This window comes from Hemitrygon akajei, chromosome 22 (assembly GCF_048418815.1).
Source record: "Hemitrygon akajei chromosome 22, sHemAka1.3, whole genome shotgun sequence".
Lineage (NCBI taxonomy): Eukaryota > Metazoa > Chordata > Chondrichthyes > Myliobatiformes > Dasyatidae > Hemitrygon > Hemitrygon akajei.
The window spans coordinates 54,666,181-54,690,632 of NC_133145.1; the positions used below are offsets into that span (position 1 = coordinate 54,666,181).

The 24,452-nt window shown below is 43.5% G+C and overlaps 1 protein-coding gene across 6 annotated transcripts in view; it reads right to left on the reverse strand.

The window, feature by feature from the left end:
• The window catches only part of afmid (arylformamidase), a 63,417-nt gene that overhangs the window by 2,354 nt on the left and 36,611 nt on the right, over window positions 1–24,452 (reverse strand). For all 6 annotated transcript variants that reach the window (XM_073026268.1, XM_073026266.1, XM_073026265.1 and 3 more), the window contains 6 exons: window positions 19,679–19,764; window positions 18,868–18,940; window positions 16,361–16,455; window positions 8,322–8,400; window positions 7,487–7,622; window positions 623–727 (listed from right to left, as the gene is read on the reverse strand). In XM_073026268.1, coding sequence (XP_072882369.1) covers window positions 623–727; window positions 7,487–7,622; window positions 8,322–8,400; window positions 16,361–16,455; window positions 18,868–18,940; window positions 19,679–19,764 — 574 coding nt within the window. The remainder of the gene's footprint in view (window positions 1–622; window positions 728–7,486; window positions 7,623–8,321; window positions 8,401–16,360; window positions 16,456–18,867; window positions 18,941–19,678; window positions 19,765–24,452) is intronic.

Below are 24,452 nucleotides of genomic sequence, written 5' to 3' on the forward strand. Positions count from 1 at the left end.
AATCTAGAAGGATGTTGCCAAGCCATGAGGACCTGAGTTATAGGGAGAGGTTGAATAGGTTAAAACTTTAATCCCTGGAATATGCAGAATGAGAATGAGATAGATGTATACAAAATTATGAAGTGTATAGCTAGGGGAAATGCAAGCAGGCTTTTTTTCCCACTAAGGTTGGATGAGACTAGAACTAGAGATCATAGGTTAAGGTTGAAAGGTAAAATACTTAGGAGGAACATGAGGGAAGACTTCTTCTCTGAGAGTGTGGAATGAGTGGATGCAGGGTCGATTACAGCATTTAAGAGAAATTTGGATCGGTGCATAGATGGGAGGGGGATGGAAGCTATGGCCCAGGCGCAGGTCAACGGGACTAGGCAGAATAATGGCTCAGCAAGGGTTAAATGAGCCAACGAGCCTGTTTCTGTGCCGTGGTGCTCTCTGACTCTATTCCTTCTCGCCTCACAAGATGTGACCTGTCCCGGATTACAGCCTGTCGTCAGTCAGCCTCCTGTGTCTTCTCGGGATCTAAACGGGCTGAATGTCTTCTGCAGCGACCCTCCTCCAGCGAAACAGCTCAAATGAGATTGCAATTTAGTTCAGCAAGGAGGAAACTCTGAAAAATCTGTACCTGTGTTAGAATGTAGTTCTCTTCCACAAGTTTCTCTATAATATCAAAATGATCCCTGTTTGATATATCATGAAAAGATGCATTGAATCCAGCAGCCTTAATAGCCTGAAAGAACAATTTTTTTTTTAAAAATCACATATAAATGTACTTCCTTCTGCATCATAAAGTCATCAGCGACATTTTCACATACAAACTACTTTAGAGTCTTTAGAAGGATAGTGTAATGGGAGTTCTCTCAGCCTCTTAATAGACTTACTGAAGAATACTTCATCCATTGACAGCAATGCACTTTCTTAATTGCCTTTGAAAGGTAATGGTGAGACTCTTTCTTTTAATTCATGACATCCTTTCCGTGCTACTGATGAAAGGAGGTCCAGGATTTAAGCCCAGTGACACTGTTAATATTATTTTGAGACTGTATGTGCTGGGTTGTAGCTATATGAGCTGTGTGTGACTATATTTACTGTGTTTTGCACACAGAGGAATGATGGTTCATTTAGCTATGTACATGTGTATAGTGGAATGTCAATAAACTTAAATTTGAACTTGAGAAAATACTCTGGCATTGGAGCAAAGAATGGGCAATGCACTGAATAATGTACACTGTTTATCTAAAACCCTCCCAGTAAATCTTAGTTATTACATGACATTAATCTGGTGAAAGTTTTCTGAAAACAGCCCCATATTCTCAAACTAACGATTAAAGATTCTGCAGATGCTGGAAATTCAGAGTAACACACTCAAAATGCCAGACGAACTCAGCAGGTCAGGCAGCCTCTGAGGAGAGGGATAAACAGCCGACATTTCTGGCTGACACCCTTCATCCAATGAACTGCTGAGTTCATCCAGCATTTTGTGTGTACTACTAATTATTAAAAAAGGCTGCTCAATGTGATATTCAAGAAGTTTTGAGGTGATTCTCTCCCTGACAATAGAAGATAATTGCCTTCATGCTAGGACTCGATACAGTTTTCAGGAATGAAACCCCTCAGGATGCAGGAGTATTTCTTGATTGCCGCCTGTGACTGCATCTGTGTAGAATTAATGCCACCTTTTTGGTCACAGTGCCTCTTGAGATCCCTGTGGCCTCTGTCTGGTGATTGGAGTACAGAATTTATTGCCAGTTGTTGACAGAAGTTTGAGGTTAGAGATGGGTCACTGACCCAGGGGACTACTACTATATTGTTTTCTCTTGCTAATGTTCAGGCCAGCAGTCTTTATGAAAGCTATTAGTTTCTTCGCCCCGATAGCTTTTTAAGGTATCTCCCCAGAAATTCTATTTTGTGGCAGATTTATGATACGTGCTACATGATGAAATTTTATAAAAAACCTAATCGTACTTTCTATGCACATAGCACGGTGCAGGAAATTGTGTCACAGCCCACTGCTCTTATAACCATGTATAAATAGGGAGTTTACTAGACATGCATAGTAATGCACAACCTTTGTCACCTTTACAGTATTTCACCCAGTTTATTGGTGTATTTTACCCAGACCATTAAAACCTGCTTCTGCTTTTCTTAGTGTCTGCGCGAGGTCACTGAGGGAGTCCAGCAGCAAGGATTCCATCATTCTATCTTAAGAAATGACCCTTATCTCTGATCAAGATTGAAAAAAAATAATAGCAATCCTATCCTCTGTAATTCCATGGGTCACAAGTCATCCTGTCACACAATCCACTTCCCACCATTTTTTCCTTGATTCATCCACCTGTATCATCTCCAATCTCTTATCTCTATCCCGTATCTTCCCCCTGATCTCCAATCTTCCCTCTGGCTTTAAATGAGGAATTAAGATCATTCCCCAAGTCAATATAGTAGATACTTGCGACCCATGGAATTAGACTCAGAAGTAGTTAAGTTCACTAACACCATTATTTATATCAGTGCACATAATTCTACCCTACCTTCCTCCTGATTTAATAGCTGGATGAGTTATTATAAGGTGCTCCATATGGTCCACATTTCGCTTTGAAGCTGCTTAGTAGCATAGTGGTTAGCACAGTACTTTACAGCTGGGTTCAACTCCAGTGTCTGTAAGAAGTTTGTACCTTCTCCCTGTGACTACGTGGGTTTCCTCCGGGTGCTCCCACATTCCAAAGACATACTGGTTGCTAAGTTAATTGATTATTGTGAATTGTCCCTTGATTAAGCTAGGGTCAAATCAGGTGATTGCTGGTTGGTGCGGTTCAAAGGGCTGGAAGGGCCTATTCCGTGCTGTATCTCACAAAATAAAATAAATAAACAAAATATCTTTAAATTAATCAGAATGATTTTTTGCCCAGTTTTCCTGTGCTAAACCACTAGAATGAAATTGCTCCATTAATGTGAAAATCTTGCAGCTATTCTTTGTCTGCACTGGTTTAAATTATGGTGCAGTTTTCTACATTAAGAGAAAAATTGCTTTGCAGAAATATTAAGTATCGTAAGGGAAAGGTAAAGTAGCCAATTTTTAACATCATTATAGTGCTCAATACTGGGGGAACGTGAAGAGAGAATCCACTTGGGTCTCCAGCAAAGTAATTTAAATTGACTGTTTTTCAGAATTATCTTCCAGTGATTTTAAATTGCTTTTGGATTATAGTGCAGCCAATAGAAGCGTGGAAGTATTAGCACAGTTTCTGTAGATCAAAATAATAAATAGTTCACCCTTTTGCGAGGCAATCAAGTTTGCACTGGGGAGTGGCTTCAAGCAAGTAATATTTGTAAAAGAAAAATATTGGAAATATGAAATAAAACCAAAATTGCTGGAGATAGGGAGAGAGTGGGTGATAGAGGGGCAGACGGACAGAGATAGAGAGAAAGAAAGAGGGAGACTTGCAGAGACAGACAGAGAGAGACAATGAGAGAAGGAGGGGGGAGAGTTTGTGAGAGCAGGAGGGAGAAATAGAGCGGAGGGGAGAGAGGGAGAATGTGACAAGGAAACTGAAGCCAGCTAATGTCTAGAACAGAGACAGAAATGAAGGAATTATGAAGGTTGGAGTGATCTAAAAAATGATTTTCTTTGTTTGACCAGAGAAAGGCCTATCAACACTAGAAATCTGAAACAAAGCCAAGTGAAGTGATGCGGGAGAAACGCAGCAAGTCAGGCAACATCTAATGGTGACTCCTTTACTTCTCATGTGGAGTCACTTCAGGGGGTGCAACGGTGACTCATACTTGGGAAGTGGCTACTTTCAGAGTGATGCAAAACCTTTGAGAATGACGGTTGTCATGTTGCACTGGGGGGAGGGTCAATATTCAATTGAAAATTGCTGAATAAAGGTTATCTGGCCATTTACCTGTCGCAAAATCTTGCTGTGTTCTATTAGTCAACACAAAGAGTCTTGATGAACACCAGAAATAATTCTATAATGCTTGCCAACAAAATATCTACCCGATTATCTTAACACTCAATCATCATATGCAAAAGTTGTGAGCCTTCCATTAAACTCAGGATTTGTGGCACACTATATTCTAAAGAAAGGATTTTACACTTTGTGGTCACTTTATTCCGTACAGGAGTGGAACCCGTTGTGGTCTTCAGTTTCTGTAGTTCATCAATGGATCCAATGTGTTGTGCATTTGGAGATATTCTTCTGCACACCACTGTTATAATGCATGGTTATTTGAGTTCCTGCCACCTTGCTGTCAGCTTGAATCAGTCTTGGCCATTCTTCTCTGATCTCTCCCATTTACAAGATGTTTTTGAACACGGAACTGCTGCTCACTGGATGTATTTTGTTCTTCACGTCATTCTCTGTAAACTCTAAAGACTGGTGTGCTTGAAAATCCCAGATCAGCAGTTTCTGAGATACTCAAACCACCCCATCTGGCACCAACAATCATACCACAGGCAAAGTCACTTAGATCACATTTCTTCCCCATTCTGATGTTTTGGCCTGAACAATAACTGAACCTCTTGACCATGTCTGCATGCTTTTATGCATTGATTTGCTGATTAGATATTTGCATTAAAAAGCAGGTGTACCTAATAAAAATTTACATTCAAAGTCCTGATAGAAACCCAAAACCCTATTAACTTTGACCAAAAGCATTACTTCAAGTGTCTGCCATGAAAGGTCGCTGGATAATGTTACATGTTTATTCCATTTTCAGTTCTTGAATATCCTTGAACACAGCTAAAATGAGCACTGCCACAAGTGTAACTCTCGGTTCGGCTAGCGGCTTAATCTAGGGGAAGGCAGCCCCCGGCCCGGCCAAACTTAAGAAATCTTGTTTGGGTGGATGCTGCGCAATGTGTCCCCTGTTACAAATCAGTACTACCTAGTAACAAACAGTGCACAAGATGCAATTAAACGATTGAGCTTTATAATTCTTAATTTGCCTGTACGGTTAGTAAAGAAACAAAAAAAAGGGCCCATTCTCATGAAACACTCTACAGTGCAACGTTGGAGCTCATGGTTCAGTCCACTGGTTTTCCTTCGACCTCCTCCGACCATAGCCGACCCTCAGACCCTCGCTCCAAGTCCACTCATCCAGCGGTCTACCAACTCTCTCCATTCACGTCCTCCCTCCTCATCTTTCCCCAGTAAAAGACTGTAAAATCCTTGCTCCCAGACCCACAAGAAAGACCAACATCCCTCTCGTTGGATAGCCCCACAATCCAAAACCCTGTTATCTCTAGTTATAACCCAAACGTTGCTGCTACAGAGAAACCATTACATTAGCAGTGAAACCTTACAGCGCATTCCACAACAAAGCGACATCCATCCAGAACCCATCCAGGCCATGCTCTCTTCACGCTGCTGCCATTAGGCAGGATATACAGCAGCCTTAGTTCCCACACCACCAAGTTCAATAACTACATTTCTCCAAGGATCATCAACAACATCTCCTGCACCATCTCCATCAGCACGGGTGCACCACACGGCTGCGTGCTTAGCCCCCTGCTCTACTCACTTTACACCAATGACTGTGTGGCTAAGTACAGCTCCAACACCATATTCGGGCTTGCTGATGACACTAGTGTTGTGGGCCAAACGAAAGGCAGTCATGAATCAACACACAGGGGAGAGACTGAAAATTTTACTGAGTGGTGTCATAACGACAACTTCTCACTCATTGTCAGCAAGACCAAGGAATTGATTGTAGACTTCAGGAGAGGGAAACCAGAGGTCCGTGAGCCTGTCCTTGCTGGAGGGTCAGAGGTAGAGAGGGTTAGCAACTTTAAATTCCTGGGTGTTACTATTTCAGAGGACATGTCCTGGGCCCAACGTGTAAACACACTCGCGAGGAAAGCATGGTAACACCTCTACTTCCTTAGAAGTCTGCAGAGATTTGGCGTGTCATCAAAAACTATGATCAGCTTCTATATTAGTGTAGTGAAGAGTGTATTGATTGGCTGCATTACAGCCTGGTATGGAAACGCCAACACCTTTGAACAGACAAGGTAGTGGATTCAGCCCAGTACATCACAGGTAAAGCCCTCTCAATTTTAGAGCACATCTACATGAAACACTCTTCTAAGAAAGCTGCATCCATCATCAAAGAACCTCACCACCCAGGCCATGCTCTTTTCTCAGGTAGAAGGTACAAGAGCCTCAGGACTTGCACCACCAGGTTCAAGAACATTTACTACACCTCAACCATCAAGCTCTTGTACGAAAGAGGATAACTACACTCACTTGTCCATCCATTGAGATATTCCCACAACCAATGATCTCACTTTAAGGATTCTTTATCTTGTTATTTTATGTTCCCCTTATTTATTGCTCTTTTTTTGCAATTGCATAGTTTATTGTCTTCTAACTGATCTTTCAATGATCCTGTTATACTTACTATTCTATAGATTTGCTGAGTACGCCCACAGAAAAATAAATCTCAGGATTGTATGTGGTGACATATATGTACTCTGATAATAAAAAATTACCTTAAACTTTGAACCTTATTGTGTTGAGGGAGGCTTGTGAGTTTCTGAGATCCCAAGAACAATGCTTTCTGGTGTTTACCTATTAAGTACTTAGCTCCTGGTAGGGTCACCCATGGTGGTAAGGTCAGGGGCGGGGGGGAGGAAGTCCAGACAAAGTGCAATCCAACCAAGATCTCAACAGAGGAGCTGGCGGAAGATGACGACACATCACAACGGCAATGAGGGTGGAGGAAGGCTGCAGCAGTGAAGGGTCGCCGGTCATCTTGGATTCTATGCCACCGGACCCTGACCCAAATCTGTCAAGGACCGCGTGGTGGTTGCCTGTGTATCAGTCTCCCCAGGTTAAACAAGGTCTCTCACAGGCATTCTCTATTAAGAGAATCCATCCTAACACTTACAGTCGTGTGCATCCCAGATCAGCCACAAGCAACTCACGAATGGACAACCCCTTTGGAGAACATCATACTCGACTCAAGAGTTTGCACTACTATTTCCCTATAACCATCAGGCTCCTGAATCAGTGAGGGAAAAGTCACTCATCTCAGCTCTGAACTGATTCCACAACCATAGACCAGAGATTCTAAACCTGGGGTCCAAGGACCCTCAGTTCATGGTAGGGGACCAGGGCATAAAAATGCTTGGGAACTCCTGCAATGGGCTAACTTCCAAGGACTGTACAATTTGTTCTCAGTATTTTTTTAACTTTCTTTTGTACAATTGGTCTTCTGCTGCACATCAGTTGTTTGTCAGTCTTTGTTTATGTATAGATTTTCATAAATTCTACTGTATTTATTTACTTTCCTGTAAATGTCTCCAAGAAAAAGAATCTCAAGCTAGTACATGGTGATGTATACAATGCACACTTTGATAATAAATCTACTTTGAGTTTGTTTTTTCAAAATTTGCACAGACACCTGATAGTAGTTGAAAAAATAGGGCTGTTGAAGAGAAGCAGATTATAAAGATACAAATTTTAAATGAAAGAAGATGTACCTGGTAATATTCCTGAGATTGTTTCCTAAATTCATTTGAATCATACTGAGCTACTGCAACAACAATCTCCGAGCTCCTGTCCAATCGTTTCATGGTATTCACAAACTCCATCGGGCTGTTTCGGACAGCATCATCCCTGTGATTTAAAAAAAAATCATTGATCCATCAAACCCTAATCTGCCAGCAAAGACTTTTAATAAAATAATAATCACAAGAACTTCAACCAGGAATATTGGAAAAATGAACTTGTCACTTATAACCAGCTAAATTTGAAATCTATGACATCTGACATTTCCCTTTCTATTCAAAACACAAATGAAAATACTGTCATTTAGAATGCTCGACACATTTCATAGAAAGAGAAATGGCTCATATTACCATTGGTCTAGTCACTTCAAAGAATAATATATTAGCACAGTGGTTAGGAGTAATTCAGAAGAGTTTCTTCCCTTTCACCATCTGATTTCTGAATGGACAATGTATCCATGAGCACTAACTCACTATTTTTTCAAATATTGCTCTCGTTTTGCGCCACTTATTTAATTTAATATTAAAATATATTTTATTGTAATTCATTGTTATTTTAGAATGTATTGCACTGTACTGCTGCCACAGAACAACAAATTTCACAACATACGCCAGTGATATTAACAAACAAGAGGAAATCTGCAGATACTGGAGATCCAAGCACACACAAAATGCTGGAGGAACTCAACAGTATATGCCACAATATTCCATTATGTATCACGGAACTCCACAATATACGCCAGTGATATTAAACCTGATTCTGTTAATATAATCAATGTAATTGGCAGTGATCATCCAACACACGTACTCAGTCATCTGAAGAGGATCGTTGACATATGTGTGGACAATTGGACGGAGGTTGTAAATTCCACTGACAAGCAATGCACCTGTGGAGATATCAAACACATGTCTATATCGTTTCCATCAGAGAGTGACCGCGGTGAAAATGCGCAAGACAGGGTTAGTAAATTTGCAATTACACTAAAGCAGGCAGTGATGCTGACAGTAAAGAAGGCTATCCGGATTTACAAAGGGAACTTGGTCAACTGGGTAAGTAGGCCCAAAAATGGCAAATGGATTTTCATTCAGCTAGGTGTGAGGTGTTGCATTTTGGGAAGATGAATGAGGGTACGTGTAGTGTATTCAATGTTTTGATAATTTTTTTTTTGTAATTTATATTTTATTGAAGTTCATCATCAAACATTTCCATAAAATGTATTTCAGACATTGTACATATATATCCTATAATCATATGTATCATAAATCTCCACAAAGTATTTATCTGAGGTATACACTTATAGAAAAGAGCGGAAAGAAAAAACAAGCAAAAGGGAAAAAATTATATACAAGTAGGGAGTGATCTTTTTTTTTACAACATATTCATTGATTTGTGAGAATAAAATCAGGCCTATGAGGCATTATGTAGTTAAGCTGTAACAATTTGATTCATACTGGGAAAATTTTGATAATATTTAAGCACGGTTGTATTGCCGGCTGGTGGTGTAGCGGCATCTGCACCGGATTTCCAGGCGAGTGGTCCTGGGTTCGAATCTGGCCGGCTCCTTCCCTTGCACACTTTCCATCCTTGATGGGTTGAGCGTCAACTGGGCCTCAGTAAAAAACAACAGACAAGATTGCCGCCTGCTGCGCCAAGAGGCCGGGAGAGGAATAACAACTCTTATATTGATTGTTTAAGCGCTCTTGGTCATTTAAATAATTAATTACAGGTTATATTTTTAAATATGTAAATTGTATACTACCACCTGATACGTTTATGTCTCGCTTAAAGTAAACTCAAAGTCAGACCTGCATTTTGGACTCTTGTATCTTCCTTTGAATTAGTTTAATGTTTTGAAGTTACAAAACATAACAGCAGGACTTTCACAGCTGAAGGTAGGTGTTGTGCATTTAATATTTCAATAATATTTGAGTAATCTTGTATATATATATATTGTTTGATTAAGTATTCTTGTTCATATAAATATCATTACAGGTTATATGTAAAAATACATTAATTCCATACGTTGTCACATGATACATGCGCATCTTGCTTAAAGTAAAAGACAAAAGTTACACCCGTATTTTCGGACTTCCCTGTCTTCCTTTGAATTTAGTTTAAAGTTTTGAAGTTACAAAACTTAATAGTAAGGCTCTGGGGAACTGTTGTAGAACAGAAGGAACAAGGAGTACAAGAACATAGTTCCCTGGAAGTGGTATTGCAGGTAGACAGGGCAGTGGAGAACGCTTTTGTTACACTGGCCTTCATCAGCTGAGTGTAGAAGTTAGGATGTTATGCTGCAGTTGTACAACACTTTGGTGAGGCCTCACTTGAAATGTTATTTTTTCTCTTTCTGCCCATCACTCTGCCTGTTCTCCATCTCCCTCTGGTGCTCCCCTCCCTCTTTCTTTCTCCCTAGGCCTCCTGTCCCATGATCCTTTCCCTTCTCCAGCTCTGTATCCCTTTTGCCAATCACCTTTCTGGCTCTCAGCTTCACCCCACCCCCTCCGGTCTTCTCCTATCATTTCACATTTTCCCCTCCCCCTCCTACTTTCAAATCTCTTGACTATCTTTCCTTTCGGTTAGTCCTGACGAAGAGTCTTGGCCCGAAACTTCGACAGTGCTTCTCCCTATAGATGCTGCCTGGCCTGCTGCGTTCCACCAGCATTTTGAGTGTGTTGCTTGAATTTCCAGCATCTGCAGATCTCCTCGTGTTTGCTTTTGGAATGCTGTACTCAGGTTTGGTCACCTTGTTATAGAAAAGATGCCATAAAGCTGGAAGTAGAGCACAGGAGATTTATGAAGCTTGTATCAGGACTCAAGGGACTGAGTCAGAGGAGGTGGTTGAGTAGGTTGGGTCTTTTTTCATTGGAGTGAAAGAGGGTAAGGGGTGATCCCATAGAAGTTTATAAGATGGTGATGGGTATAGAAAAGGTCAATATGCATCGTCTGCTTCCCAGGTCTGCACAATCAAGAGCTGCAGAGCATAGGTTGAAGGTGAGAGGGGAAGGATTTAATAGGAACCTGATGGGCAATATTTTTACCAGTATAATGGAATGATCTGCCAGAGGAAGTGGTTGAGGTGCTTACTTTAACATTTGAAAGATTGGGCAGGAAGCGTTTAGACTATAAACCTTAGAGGGATTTGGGTCGAATGCAGGTCATTGGGACCAGCTTAGATGGGACTCTTGGTTGGCATGGATCAGTGGGACAAAAGATTTGTTTCTGTGCTGTAGTTCCCTATGACCTACTACGTAGTAATAATCCACTAGAAGCATCAGCAAACTTTAGGCTTACACAGATCTTGGTCAGTTACATAAATCATCAAAGCTTGGGTGTAGTGTGTGTTGTGTACTAAATGTGTCGGCACCAAAAACACATAATCATTGAGCAAACACGAGGAAATCTGCAGATGCTGGAAATTCAAACAGCAACACACACAAAATGCTGTTAGAACACAGCAGGCTAGGCAGCATCCATAGGGAGAAGCGATGTTGACGTTTCGGGCCGAGACCCTTTGTCAGGAGTAATAATCATTGAGTATTGCCCAATTTCTTGAGTACAAAGTTCAAAGTAAATTTATTATCAAAGTGTGGCGACCCACTTTCTGCGCAGGTGAACTGGCTCACAAATAGCCAGCGCGCGGGGGGACACTTTAGTAATGTACCTCTGATGTCATTTCCGCCCGGAGAGGGCGAGCGCTAGGGATTTAAATGCCAGCACCGTGAAGTTTGAATAAACTAGTCTCGAAATGACTTACCGACTGCGTGTCGTTATTTCAGCGCTGTGTGTAGCACATCGCTACATTGGTGACCCCGACGGTCCAAACGGGATTTGGACCAAAGATGACCGACTTTTCATCTGTTCACGCGGTTTCGCTAAAACTGCCGACTTTCTGGACGCTGCGACCACGCGTGTGGTTTAGCCAAGCAGAAGCCCAGTTCCAGATTTGGCAGATATCCTCTGATTCTACGCGTTGCTACCACGTGGTGAGCGCCCTTGACCAGCAGACGGCCGCCCAGGTTGCGGATTTCATACATTCACCCCCGGAAGAAGGCACATATGAAGCATTCAAGGCGCTGCTCATTGGGACCTTTGGCCTCTCACGGCGTGAGTGAGGTGCCCGCCTGCTTCACCTGGACGGTTTGGGAGACAGACTGCTGTCAGCATTAATGAACGAGATGCTGGCGCTGGCTGACGGACACAAGCCCTGCCTCATGTTCGAGCAAGCGTTCCTCAAGCAACTGCCCGAGGACATACATCTGCTGCTGGCCGACGCAGACTTCAGCGACCCCCGGAAGGTGGCGGCCCAGGCAGACATGCTGTGGAAAGCCAAGAGGGAGAGCATGGCGTCCGTCAGTCAGATTACCAGACCAGGCCCAGCAGGGGGGCGCACACAACACAGAGGCAAGAGTGAGGAGGCCAGTGAACAGTGGTGTTTCTACTACCAGCGGTGGGGCACAAAAGCCCGCCGTTGTCGCCCGCCCTGCAAGAGCCAGGGACAAGGCCAGCAGCCGCTAATGACTATGGCGGCTGGCCACCAGGACAGCCTCTTGTACGTCTGGGACAAACAGTCGGGACGCCGCTTCTTGGTCGACACCGGAGCGGAGATCAGCGTTTTGCCCCCGACGGGGTACGACACCCGCAACAGGAAGCCAGGACCCACCCTGAGGGCTGCAAACGGCAGCACGATACGGACCTACGGCACCCGCACAGTGCAGCTGCAGTTCGGCGCCAGCCGGTTCACGTGGGACTTCACAATGCCCGCGGTGGCCCAACTACTACTGGGGGTGGACTTCTTGCGAGCTCACAGTCTGCTGGTCGACTTGCAAGGGAAAAGACTGGTACATGCCGAGACTTTCCAGACGTTCTCCCTGGGTGAAGCCAAGTTGCCGGCCCCACACCTGGACTCCATCACGCTGTCAGACAATGAATTCACCAGAATCCTGGCGGACTTTCCATCGATTCTGGCACCGCAGTTCACGGCAGCCATGCCCAGACACGGGGTACAGCACCACATTCCGACACAGGGACCACCCCTCCACACCCGCGCACAAAGGCTCCCCCCGGAAAAGCTCCGCCTGGCGAAGGAGGAGTTCAAGAGGATGGAGGAATTGGGGATCATACGGCGGTCCGACAGCCCATGGGCCTCCCCTCTGCACATGGTGCCCAAAGCGACAGGGGGCTGGAGACCGTGCGGCGACTACCGCAGGCTGAACGAGGCTACAACACCGGACCGCTACCCTGTGTCGCACATTCAGGACTTTGCAGCAAACCTGCACGGCACACGGATCTTCTCCAAGGTAGACCTCGTCCGGGGATACCATCAAATCCCGATGCATCCGGACGACGTCCCCAAAACGGCACTCATCACCCCTTTTGGCCTTTTCGAGTTCCTCCGCATGCCGTTCGGCCTAAAGAATGCCGCACAGACATTTCAGCGGTTAATGGATGCGGTGGGACGCGACCTGGACTTCGCTTTCATCTATTTGGACGACATCCTCAAAGCCAGCAGCAGTCGTCAGGAGCATCTGTCCCACCTCCGTCAACTCTACGCCCGACTGAGTGAATACGGCCTCACGATCAACCCGGCCAAATGCCAGTTCGGTCTCGATACCATCGACTTCCTGGGCCACAGGATTACCAAAGACGGGGCCCGCCAAGGTAGATGCGATCCGCCACTTTACCTGGCCCAACACAGTCAAAGGCCTGCAGGAGTTCGTTGGTATGGTGAACTTCTACCACCGTTTCCTCCCCTCAGCAGCCCGTATCATGCGCCCTTTGTACACCCTGATGTCGGGTAAAGGCAAGGACATTACTTGGGACGAGGAGGCCAGGGCCGTTTTCGTTAAAGCCAAGGAAGCCTTGGCTGATGCTGTGATGCTGGTGCACACCAGAACTGACGTTCCGACCGCCCTCACGGTGGACGCATCCGACACAGCAGTCGGTGGGGTGCTGGAGCAGCTCATCGAGGGGCGCTGGCAACCCCTGGCGTTCTTCAGCAAGCACCTACGACCACCTGAACTCAAGTACAGTGCTTTCGACTGGGAGCTGTTGGCACTGTATCTGGCAGTCCGGCATTTCAGGTACTTCTTAGAAGGCAGGCCGTTCACCGTGTTCACGGACCACAAACCGTTGACCTTCACGTTCACGAAGGTGTCCGATCCCTGGTCAGCTCACCAGCAGCGACATCTGTCCTACATATCTGAGTACACGACGGACATCCAGCATGTCTCGGGAAAGGACAACGTCATGGCGGACGCACTCTCCAGACCAGCTGACCAGGCCCTGTCCCTGGGGGTGGACTATGCAGCACTGGCGGAGGCGCAGCAGGCAGACGACGAGATGCGCAGCTACAGGACCGCAGTCTCGGGTTTGCAGCTGCAGGACTTTCTCATAGGCCCAGGTGAGAGGACCCTCCTGTGTGACGTGGCTACCGGCCAACCTCGCCCCATCGTCCTGGCAGCCTGGAGGCGGCGGGTTTTCGACTCCATACACGGATTGGCGCACCCATCTATCAGGACAACTGTCCGGCTGGTCTCCAGCAAGTTCGCGTGGCACGGACTTTGCAAGCAGGTCAGTGAACGGGCCAGAACGTGCGCGCAGTGCCAAACAGCCAAGGTGCAGCGGCACACTAAAGCCCCGCCGCAGCAGTTCGAACCCACCCACCGGAGGTTCAACCACATTCATGTGGATATCGTGGGCCCCCTACCAGTGTCCCGAGGAGCGTGGTACCTCCTAATGATGGTAGACCAGTTCACGAGGTGGCCAGAGGCGGTCCCGCTCACCGACACATCTGCCGATTCCTGCGCCCGAGCACTGATCGCAACCTGGGTAACACGCTTCGGGGTACCGGCCCACATTACCTCCGACAGAGGCGCCCAGTTCACCTCCAGCCTGTGGTCGGCTGTGGCCAGCCTGTTGGAAACGCAGCTGCACCACACAACTGCCTACTACCCACAGTTGAACGGACTGGTGGAACGCTTCCACCATCACTTGAAGTCGGCTCTCATGGCTCGCCTGAGAGGACCTAACTGGGTGGACGAGCTTCCCTGGGTCCTGCTTGGAATTCGTACAGCGCCCAAAGAGGATCTGCGCGCCTCATCGGCCAAGTTGGTCCCGGGAGAGTTCATACCAGCCCCAAGGGGGCAAGAGGAAGAACCCGCAGCAGTCCTGGACAGGCTACGCGAAAGGCTCAGCAACCTGGCCCCCGTACCGACTTCACAGCACGGACGGACCCCGACCCATGTACCCAAAGACCTGCAAATCTGTAAGTTTGTGTTTGTATGAAGGGGCGAACACCAGGCACCGCTACAGCGGCCGTACGAGGGGCCGTTCAAGGTGATCAACAACAACGGGTCCACGTATGTTCTGGACATTGGGGGGAAAGAGGAGATTTTCACAGTGGACTGGTCAAGGTTCAGGCACCGCGGCGCAGAGGCAGACCTCCCAAACAGAGGCTGATCCAGACTGTGGACATTGGGGGGGGGGGTGTATCGCTGGTTCTGGGGGGGGTTATGTGGCGACCCACTTTCTGTGCAGGCGAACCGGCTCACAAATAGCCAGCGCGCGGGGGGAGACTTTAGTAATGTATCTCCGACGTCATTTCCGCCCGGAGAGGGCGGGTGCTAGGGATTTAAATGCCAGCACTGCGAAGTTTGAATAAACTAGTCTCGAAACAACTTACCGACTGCTTGTCGTTATTTCAGCGCTGTGTGTAGCACATCGCTACAAAAGTACATATATGTCACCATATACAACCCTGAGATTTGTTTTCTTGCAAGAAAATCCACTCTGTCCAAGAAACGTAATAGTATCAATGAAAGACCGTACCCAACAGGACAGACAAAATGTGCAGAAGACAACAAATTGTGCAAATATAAAGAAAAATACATTTTCAAAAAGAATAAATAAATAGTAAATATCGAGAACATGAATGAAGAGTCCTTGAAAATGAGTCTGTAGGTTGTGGAAACATTTGAATGACAGGGCAAGTGAAGTTTAGTGAAGTTATCCCTTCCGGTTCAAGAGCATGGTGGTTGAGGGGTAACAACTGTTTCTGAAACTGGTGGCATGGGCCCTGCGTTTCCAGCACTTTCTTTCTAATGGCAGCAGCAAGAAAGCAAATTGAGTAAAAGAGTAAGCTGAACCTCACATCACAGCGCTAAACAGTATTGCACCCATATTGTACTGTCTTAGTACTTTTATATTTGTGTGCTGTAGCACTTACTTTTTATTCACAGTTATTTTGTAAATAACACTATTCTTTTCACTTCTGGTTAGATGCTAATTGTATTTCATTGGCTCTGTATCTGTACTCGGCACAATGACAATAAAATTGAATCTAATCTAATCTAATATTATTAAGCCTGAAGCATAGACCTATCTTTTAGACCCAGTGGAAATATTCACCGTTTATTCATATTTTATTCAGCTTTTGTTCATTTCTGGTGTTGGCCAGGCAGTTTCATCAAAAATTCTTCAAAGGTCATCTTAAAGTACATTGTGTTCTATTTCATTTTTAAGATAGTACTATTCCTTATGTAATTAAAGGAAAATTTGAAGCATATCATGGTTTTTATTTGACAAGAGACTTGTTTCTGACATTGCATTACCAAAATAGAAACTCCATTCCCAGCAGTGACATCACTCAATTTTAATGTGCAAAATATTGATTAGAAAGGCACAAAAGATGGGAGGAACAGGAGGAAAAGATTGCCTGAACTTGACAGTGTTTTATGAGTGACAAGATGAAAATCAGTTCCTGTGAACCTTCCTGTTATTGAAACTGAACTAATTGAAAGTTCGACAACGACATTTAAATTAAGGTGAAGGAATTCAGTACTTGCCTTTTATATTAGGTGATATACTGTACTCTGCCCAGTCTGTGCACAGCACCATAGCTCCTAAATGCGCTCCCGCAGAATGCCCACAGATGTAAACACTGGAAGACATTCCAAAGGGAAAACTCACAAACTTCTGTCAGTCACTCTGAACTTCATCTCTCCTCTCCTCCCTTCCTGTATAGAAAACGTTATCCAGAAAGCAGTGGAATTGCAATTTTCCCTCCAGAAATAAGGTCAGCTTCTCTGCCGTTAACCCACCGTGAAAATGCTCTGCACCTTGTTCTGCTGTTTGGATGGACGTATTTTAGTGAATGTGATGCTCAGACCTGGCCCCCTTATTCTTTACTCCTAACAGCTAAAACATATTCTCGGGAATTGACCAAATTCTCTTCACTGGAAAGAATTAGCCACAATTCCTCCCTCTCCATGTGTTCCACAGCATGTTTTCCAATGGAAAAAAATCCCAATGAATGAATGGACATTTCCTTGAACTTAATTCTTCACGGTTATTAAAGGCTAGCTGGAAAATGCATAATTTGTTCATCAGTTTAACACTGACCAATTTAAGCCTTAATGTCTTACAGAAAACACAACCCTCAGCTTAATCAAATACTTCTGATAAATGTAACCATAAGACCATAACATATAGGAGCAGAATTAGACCATTTGGCCCATTGAGTCTGCTCTGCCATTTCATCATGGCTGAGCCAATTTTTCTCTCAGCCCCAATCTCTTGCCTTCACCCCATATCCCTTGCCAATCAAGAATCTATCAATCTCTGCCTTAAATATATTTAAAGGCTTGGCCTCCACAGCTGCCTGAGGCAAAGAATGCCACAGATTCACCACTCTCTGACTAAAGAAATTCCTCATCTCATCTCTGTTCTAAATGAACACTCCTCTATTTTGAGGCCGTGTCCTCTGGTCTTAGACACAGCCACCATAGGAAACACCCTTTCCAATCCACTCTAGAACTCTTTCACCATTCAATAGGTTTCAATGAGGTTACCCCTCATTCTTCTGAATTCTAGTGAATACAGGCCCAGAGCCATCAGACACTCTTCACATGACAAGCTGCTCAATCCTGGAATCACTTTCGTGAACCTTCTTCAGTTTCAGCACATCCTTTCTAAAATAAGGGGCCCAAACCTGCTCGCAATACTCCAAGTCAGGCCTCACCGGTGATTTATACAATTTCAACATTACATCTTTGTTTTTCTATTCTAGTCCTCTTGAAATGAATGCTAACGTTGCATTTGCCTTCCTCACCACAGACTCAACCTGCAAATTAACCTTTAGGTAATCCTGCACAAGGACTCTGAAATCCCTTTGCACCTCAGTTTTTTTTTGTATTTTCTCTTCACTTAGAAAATAGTTAACCCTTTCATTTATCTATCAACGTGCATGACCATACACTTCCCAACACTATATTCCATTTGCCATTTCTTTGCCCATTCTCCTAATCTGTCTAAGTCCTTCTGTAGCCCCTTTACTTCCTTAGAACTACCTTCCACTCTACCTATCTTCATATTGTCTGCAAAATTTGCAACAAAGCCATCAATTCCATCATCCAACGCATTGACATAAAACGTAAAATTGGTCCCAACACAGACCCCGTGGAACACCACTAGTCACTGTGGAACACAACCAACCATGAAAGGCTCCCTTTGTTCCCACTCTTTGCCTCCTGCCAATCAGCCACTGTTTTATCCATACTCGAATCTTTCCTGTAATACTATGAGCCCATAGCTTGTTAAGCAGCCTCATGTGTGGCACCTTGTCAAAGGCCTTCTGAAAATCCAAGTACACAACATCAACCAATTCTCCTTTGTCTATCCTGTTTGTTATTTCTTCAAAGAATTCCAACAGATTTATAAACAAGATTTTCCCTTGAGGAAACCATGCTGACTATGGCCTTTTTTATTATGAGCCTCCAAGTACCCTGAGACCTCATCCTTAATAACCAACTGCAACATCTTCCCAGCCAGTGAGGTCAAACTAACTGGCCTATAGTTTCCTTTCTTCTGCCTCTGTCCCATCTTGAAGAGTGGAGTGACGTTTGCAATTTTCCAATCTTCTGAAACCATTCCAGAGTCTAGTGATTCTTGAAACATCATTACTAATGCCTCCACAATTTCATCAGCCACCTCTTTTAGAACTCTGGGGTGTACCCCATCTGGTCTGAGTGACTTTTCTACCTTCAGACCTTTCAGTTTCCCCAGAACCTTCTCACTGGTTATGGTAACTTCACACACTCTAAGACCCCTGACACCTGGAACTTCTCTAAGCAGAGTCTGACCCTTTGTATTCTTCCTATCAATATTGTGTTGCTTCACACTGTACTACACTTAAGTTAATTTACTGCTGACACACTAATCCTACATGTTTACGTTTGACGATCCAAATGGACTCTTGCGAAACACCACTTACCACCATTACCAGCTGCCTTTAATCTCCCACCCTGTTGATTTTTCCAAGTCTTATAGCTATGAAGTTCTAGTTCTGTCTCACCTCATACCAGAATATTGCTGCGTGATGTAGGCCACACTACGACGGACCTGAGACACAATTAAGTCCATGTTACCTGAAAATGAAGGGGGAAAAATGACTTTTTTATTAAATTGAAACAGTAGGCTTCAAAACAGTGGGAAAATACTTACATTTTTGAAACAAAGATAAACAGTCAAAGAGTTTCTTAATGTGAAAAAATGAAAGGCATCAGACTCCGGAAGAAAATTAATTTACAGAACCATGGAGAAAGAGCAGGATGATGTGACTGAAGAAATTTCTGTTCAGGGAGCTGGTCTTTGCAAGAACAGTTCAATGATTCTATGAAGATAAAATATATATCCCCAAGGTGCTGTTGTCCAGCACATAAACAAATCTCTTGTAATAGCCCCACACTAGAGTTTGGAGCTTTTGTTTTTAAAGATCAATGGCTCCTTTATTGGACTCGTTTAAAGTGGAAGTAGAGATTTTGCACGCAGAATCTTTTGAACATGGTTGTAATAAGCATTGTAAAATGGTTATGAAATAATTACAATAAAATTCATTAGAAATAATGACAGTAAAGGCAATAAAGGGAGAAAACCAATAGATGAGAATTGAAGCTTAATTTTAACTTTTATTGCCTGAGTTAATCTTTTACAACAACATAACTACTGGCAAATATTTGGTATCTACGCCCCCGTGCTATGTGTGGTTTTAAAATCAGCAGCAAAGTGCTGCAAGATAAACATTTAAAATATAAAACATAAAAATATAAAAATCCCATGAAAAATGTGGAATTTCCTTCTCCATTAAGAGTCTGAATTGGACTTACCTTTTGGTGCAAGTACGTAGTCAATGGCAACGATGATTACTCCAGCTTTAACCAGTGGAGGCACCATGAAACCAGACAAGTCTTTGCTATGAAAAAGTGATGTAGATTTAATTAAGTGTTTTATTTATTTTTGGTATTAGCAAATGTCAACTATGATAGTTCAACGTATACCATTTACAGTCACTTGTGTTTGTGCAGTCCAGGCTGTGAAGACCCATTTTAGATTTGAATTTTTTTGCTTCACTATTGTCACCTTGCACCAAGGTAAGTGAAAAACATGGTTTTGCATGCCATCCATACAGATTGGTTCATCACATCCATGCCTTGAGGGGAAAGCAATAACAGACTGAAGAATAAAGTGTTGCGGTTGAAGAGAAACTGCAGTTGCAGGCGGACAACAAGGGCAAGGCCATACCAAGGCAGATTATGAGTCAAGAGTTCTTTATATTGTACTGGGAACCATTCACTAATCTTATAATAATGGGATAGAAGCTGTTAGAAAGTTGGGGATAGAAAGTTTGTAAATATTATCATATTAATACATATTAAACTAATATTTGATCTTTCAGAATAGAAGACCATGAGACACAGGAGCAGAATTAGGCCATTCAGCCCATCAAGACTGCTCCATCATTCCATCATGGCTGGTTTTTTACTCCTTTGAATTCCATTCTCCTGCCTTCTCCCTATAACTTTTGATGCCCTGACTGTCAACCTCTGCTTTAAATATATTCAATGACTTGTCCTCCAACAGCCATCTGTAGCAATGAATTCCACAAATTCACTACCTCTGGCTAAAGCAATTTCTCCTCACCTCTGCTCTAAACGGACATTATTCTGAATCTATGCCGTCTGATCCTAGACTCACCCACTATATGAAGATGTCTCCACATTCAGTGGTTTCAAAGAGATCTCCCCCCCCCCCCTTCCGAAATCCAGTGAGCACAGGCCCAGAGGTATCAAACACTCCTCGCACATTAACCCTTTCATTCCTGGAATAATTCCTGTGAACTTCCTCTGGACCATCTCCAATGTCAGCACATTCTTTCTTAGATAAGGGGCCCAAAACCACTTACAATCCTCCTAGTGCAGTCTGACCAATGCTTTGTAAAGCTTCTTTACATTCTTGCTCTTACTTTCTAGTACTCTTGAAATTAATGTGAACATTGCACTTACCTTCCTTACCACTGACTTAACCTGTAAATAACCTTCAGGGAATCCTGCACAAGAACTCCTAAGTTCCTTTATGCTTCTAATTTTTGAAAATTCTCCCTGTATAGAAAATAGTCTATGTCTTTATTTCTTCTACCAAAGTACATGACTATAGATTTCCCTACACTTATTCCATCTCCCACACCTTTTCCCATTCTCCCAATCTGTCTAAGTCCTTCTGCAGATTCTCCACTTCCTCAGCACTACCTGCCCCTCCACCTATCTTTGTATTGTCCGCAAACTTGGCTACAAAGTTACCAATTCTGTCATCCAACTCAATGACATACAATGTGAAAAGTAGCAGTTCTAACCCTGGCCCATGCAGAACACCACGAATCACCAGCAGCCAACCAGGAAAGGTCTCCCTTTTCACTACTCTTTGCCTTCTGCCAGTCAGGCAATCTTCTATCCATACTGGTATATTTCCTGTTATACCACTAGTTCTTATCTTATTAAGCAGCCTCGTGTGTGGCACCTTGTCAAAGGTCTTCTGAATATCCAGGTAAGCAACATTCTGTTGATTCTCCTTTGTCTATCCTGCCTGTTATTTCCCAAAGAATTTTAACAGATTTGGCAGGCAGATTTCCTCAAGCTGACTTTGCCGTATTTTATCATGTGCCTCCAACTGCCCCAAAACCTCATCCTTAATAATGGACTCCAACATCTTCCCAACTACTGAAGTCAAGCTAACTAGCTTATAACTTACTTTCTTCTGTCTCTCTCCATCCTTAAAGAGTGAAGTGATATTTGCAATTTTCCAGTCCTCTGGAACCAATCCAGAATCTAGTGATTCTTGAAAGATCATTAGTAATGCCTCTGCAATCTCTTCAGCCACCTCTTTCAGAGCCTGAGACCATCTGCTCCTTAACTATCTTCAGATCGTTCAGCTTCCCGAGCACCTTCTCCTTAGTAATAGCAAGTACATTCACTTCTGCTCCCTGACACTCTCAAATTTCTGTCATACTGCTAGTGCCTTCCACAGTGAAGATTGACGCAAAGTACTTATTAAGTTCATCCGCCATTTCTTTGTCCCCCATTACTACCTCTCGGGCGTCACTTTCCAGCGGTCCAATATCCCCTCTCACCTCTCTTTTACTCTTTATATATCTGAAAAAAATTCTGGTTTCTTTTTTTATCTTACTTATCTTTGGTAGCTTACCTTCATATTTCATCTTTTCTCTGCTTACGGCTTTTTAAATTGCCTTCTGTTGGTTTTTAAAAGCTTCCCCATCCTCTAACTTCCCACTATTTTTTGCTATACTGTACGTTCTCTCTTTTGCTTTTATGCTGTCTTTGCCTTATTTATCAGCCACTGTTGCCTCATCCTCCCTTTCGAGCACTTCTTTATGTTTGGGATGCATCTATCCTGTATCTTCGAATAGCCCTCAGAAACTCCAGCCATTGCTGTTCTACTCTCATCCCTGCTGGTGACCCCTTCCAATCATCTTTGGCCAGTTCCTCTCTGTAATTCTCTTTACTCCTCTGTAATACTGATACATCTGACTTTATCTTCCTCTTAAACTGCAGAGTGAGTTCTATCATATTATGATCAATGACTCCTAAGGGTTTCTTTACCTTAATCTCCCTAATCAAATCTCCCTGATTCATTACACAACACCCAGATCAGAATAGCCTTTCCCCTAGTGGGCTCAACCACAAGTTGCTCTAAAAAGGCATGTCATTAGCATTCTACAAATTCCCACTCTCGGGATCCAGCACCAACCTAATTTTCCCAATCTACCTGCACGTTGAAATCCCCCATGAGTATTGTAACATTCCTCTTAAAATGGTTTTTTTTAACCTCCCATTGTAATTTGTATCGCACATCCTGGCTACCATTCAGAAGCATGTATATAACTCTCATCAGGGTCTTTTTACACTTGTAGTTTCTTAACTCTACCCACAAGGATTCTACATCTTCCGATCCCACATCACCTCTTTCTGAAGATTTGATTTCATTTTACATACAGGAATACATATAGATAAGTATGTAATGGAAATATTTATTTAAATGTTATACAGGTCTTCCCCAAATGGATGATTTATGTGCAGACCACAAATAGGAATGAGCATAGAATAAAGCACCAGAGGAGGTGGTTGAGGCAGATACAATAGCAACTTGGAAAAGACAGTTGGACAGGAGTATAGAGTCATAAAAAAGTACAGAACAGAATTGGGCCCTTTGGCCCATCTAGTCCATGCTGAAACCATTTAAACTGCCTACTTCCATCAACCTACACCGGGATCATATCCCTCCATGCCCCTGCCATCCATGTACCTTTCCAAACTTCACTTAAACGTTAAAATTGAGCTTGCATGCACCACTTGTGCTGGCAGCTCATTCCCCACTCTCACGACCCTCTGAGTGAAGAAGTTTCCCCTCATGTTCTCCTTAAACTTTTCACCTTTCACCCTTAACCCATGACCTCTGGTTGTAGTCTCTCCCGACCTCAGTGGAAAAAGCCTGCATGCACTTACTGTATCTTTACCCCTCATAATTTTGTATACCTCTATCAAATCTCCTCTCAGTCTGATACATTCTAAAGAATACAGTCCTAACCAATTCACCTTACCTTATAACTCAAGTCCTCCAGACCTGGCCTTGTAAATAGGATTCAGGAAAGTTTCAAACAGGGGTTCCCAACCCTAATGCATGGTTCTCTTGCCTAATGGTATTGGTCCAAGGCATAAAAAAGGTTGGGAGCCCCTGGTTTAAAAGGGTATGGCCCAAATGGTACTTGCTTAGATGGGAGTCTTGATCAGAGTGGACCAGTTTGGCCAAAGAGCCTATATTCTGTGCTGTATGGTTCTACGACTATCTCTCCATGAATCAGAAATCTTCACAACATTAGTGTTGACTACACTACATTACAAGCTGTTCCATAAGGGTGCCATTCCCAGAATTAAGTCATCTCTTATGGTAAATAAATCCATTACCATCTTAGATTTTACCCATGCCAGTTTGATTGGGGCGGCACAGTAGCCTAGTCATTAGATAACACTTTACAGTACCAGCCACCCAGGTCCGATTCCCACCGCTGTCAGTAAGGACGCTCTCCCCGTGGCCACGTGGGTTTATTCTGGGTGCTCTGGTTTCCTCCCACAGTCCAAAGGCATGCTGGTTGGTAGGTTAATTGGTCATGGTAAGTTGTCCTATGATTAGGCAAGGATTAAATCTGGGGATTCCCATGCAGCACAGCTAGAAGGGGGAATGGCCTATTCTGCACTGTTGCTAACTAAATAAATAGATAGATATATTGAAATTATTCTTACTTCACTTTAGTCCCATGTAACACAACTTCTTCTCTATTTAAAATTTTGACTTTGATTAATACTTAAAATTGATTCTCTTCTAGCACTTAGAGTGTGTTGCTTCAATTTTCAGCATCCACAGAATCTCTTGTGTTTATTTTTAACTGGGACTAACACTTTAAATTTTCATGCCTGTTTGAAATCCTGATAGTTTGTCATCTGGTTCACTCATTAGTCCACTGTGTGCAAAGTTTCACCAACTTTCTCCATTAATTAAAAAGCATCCTCCAAAATAGTTGTATCTACAGTG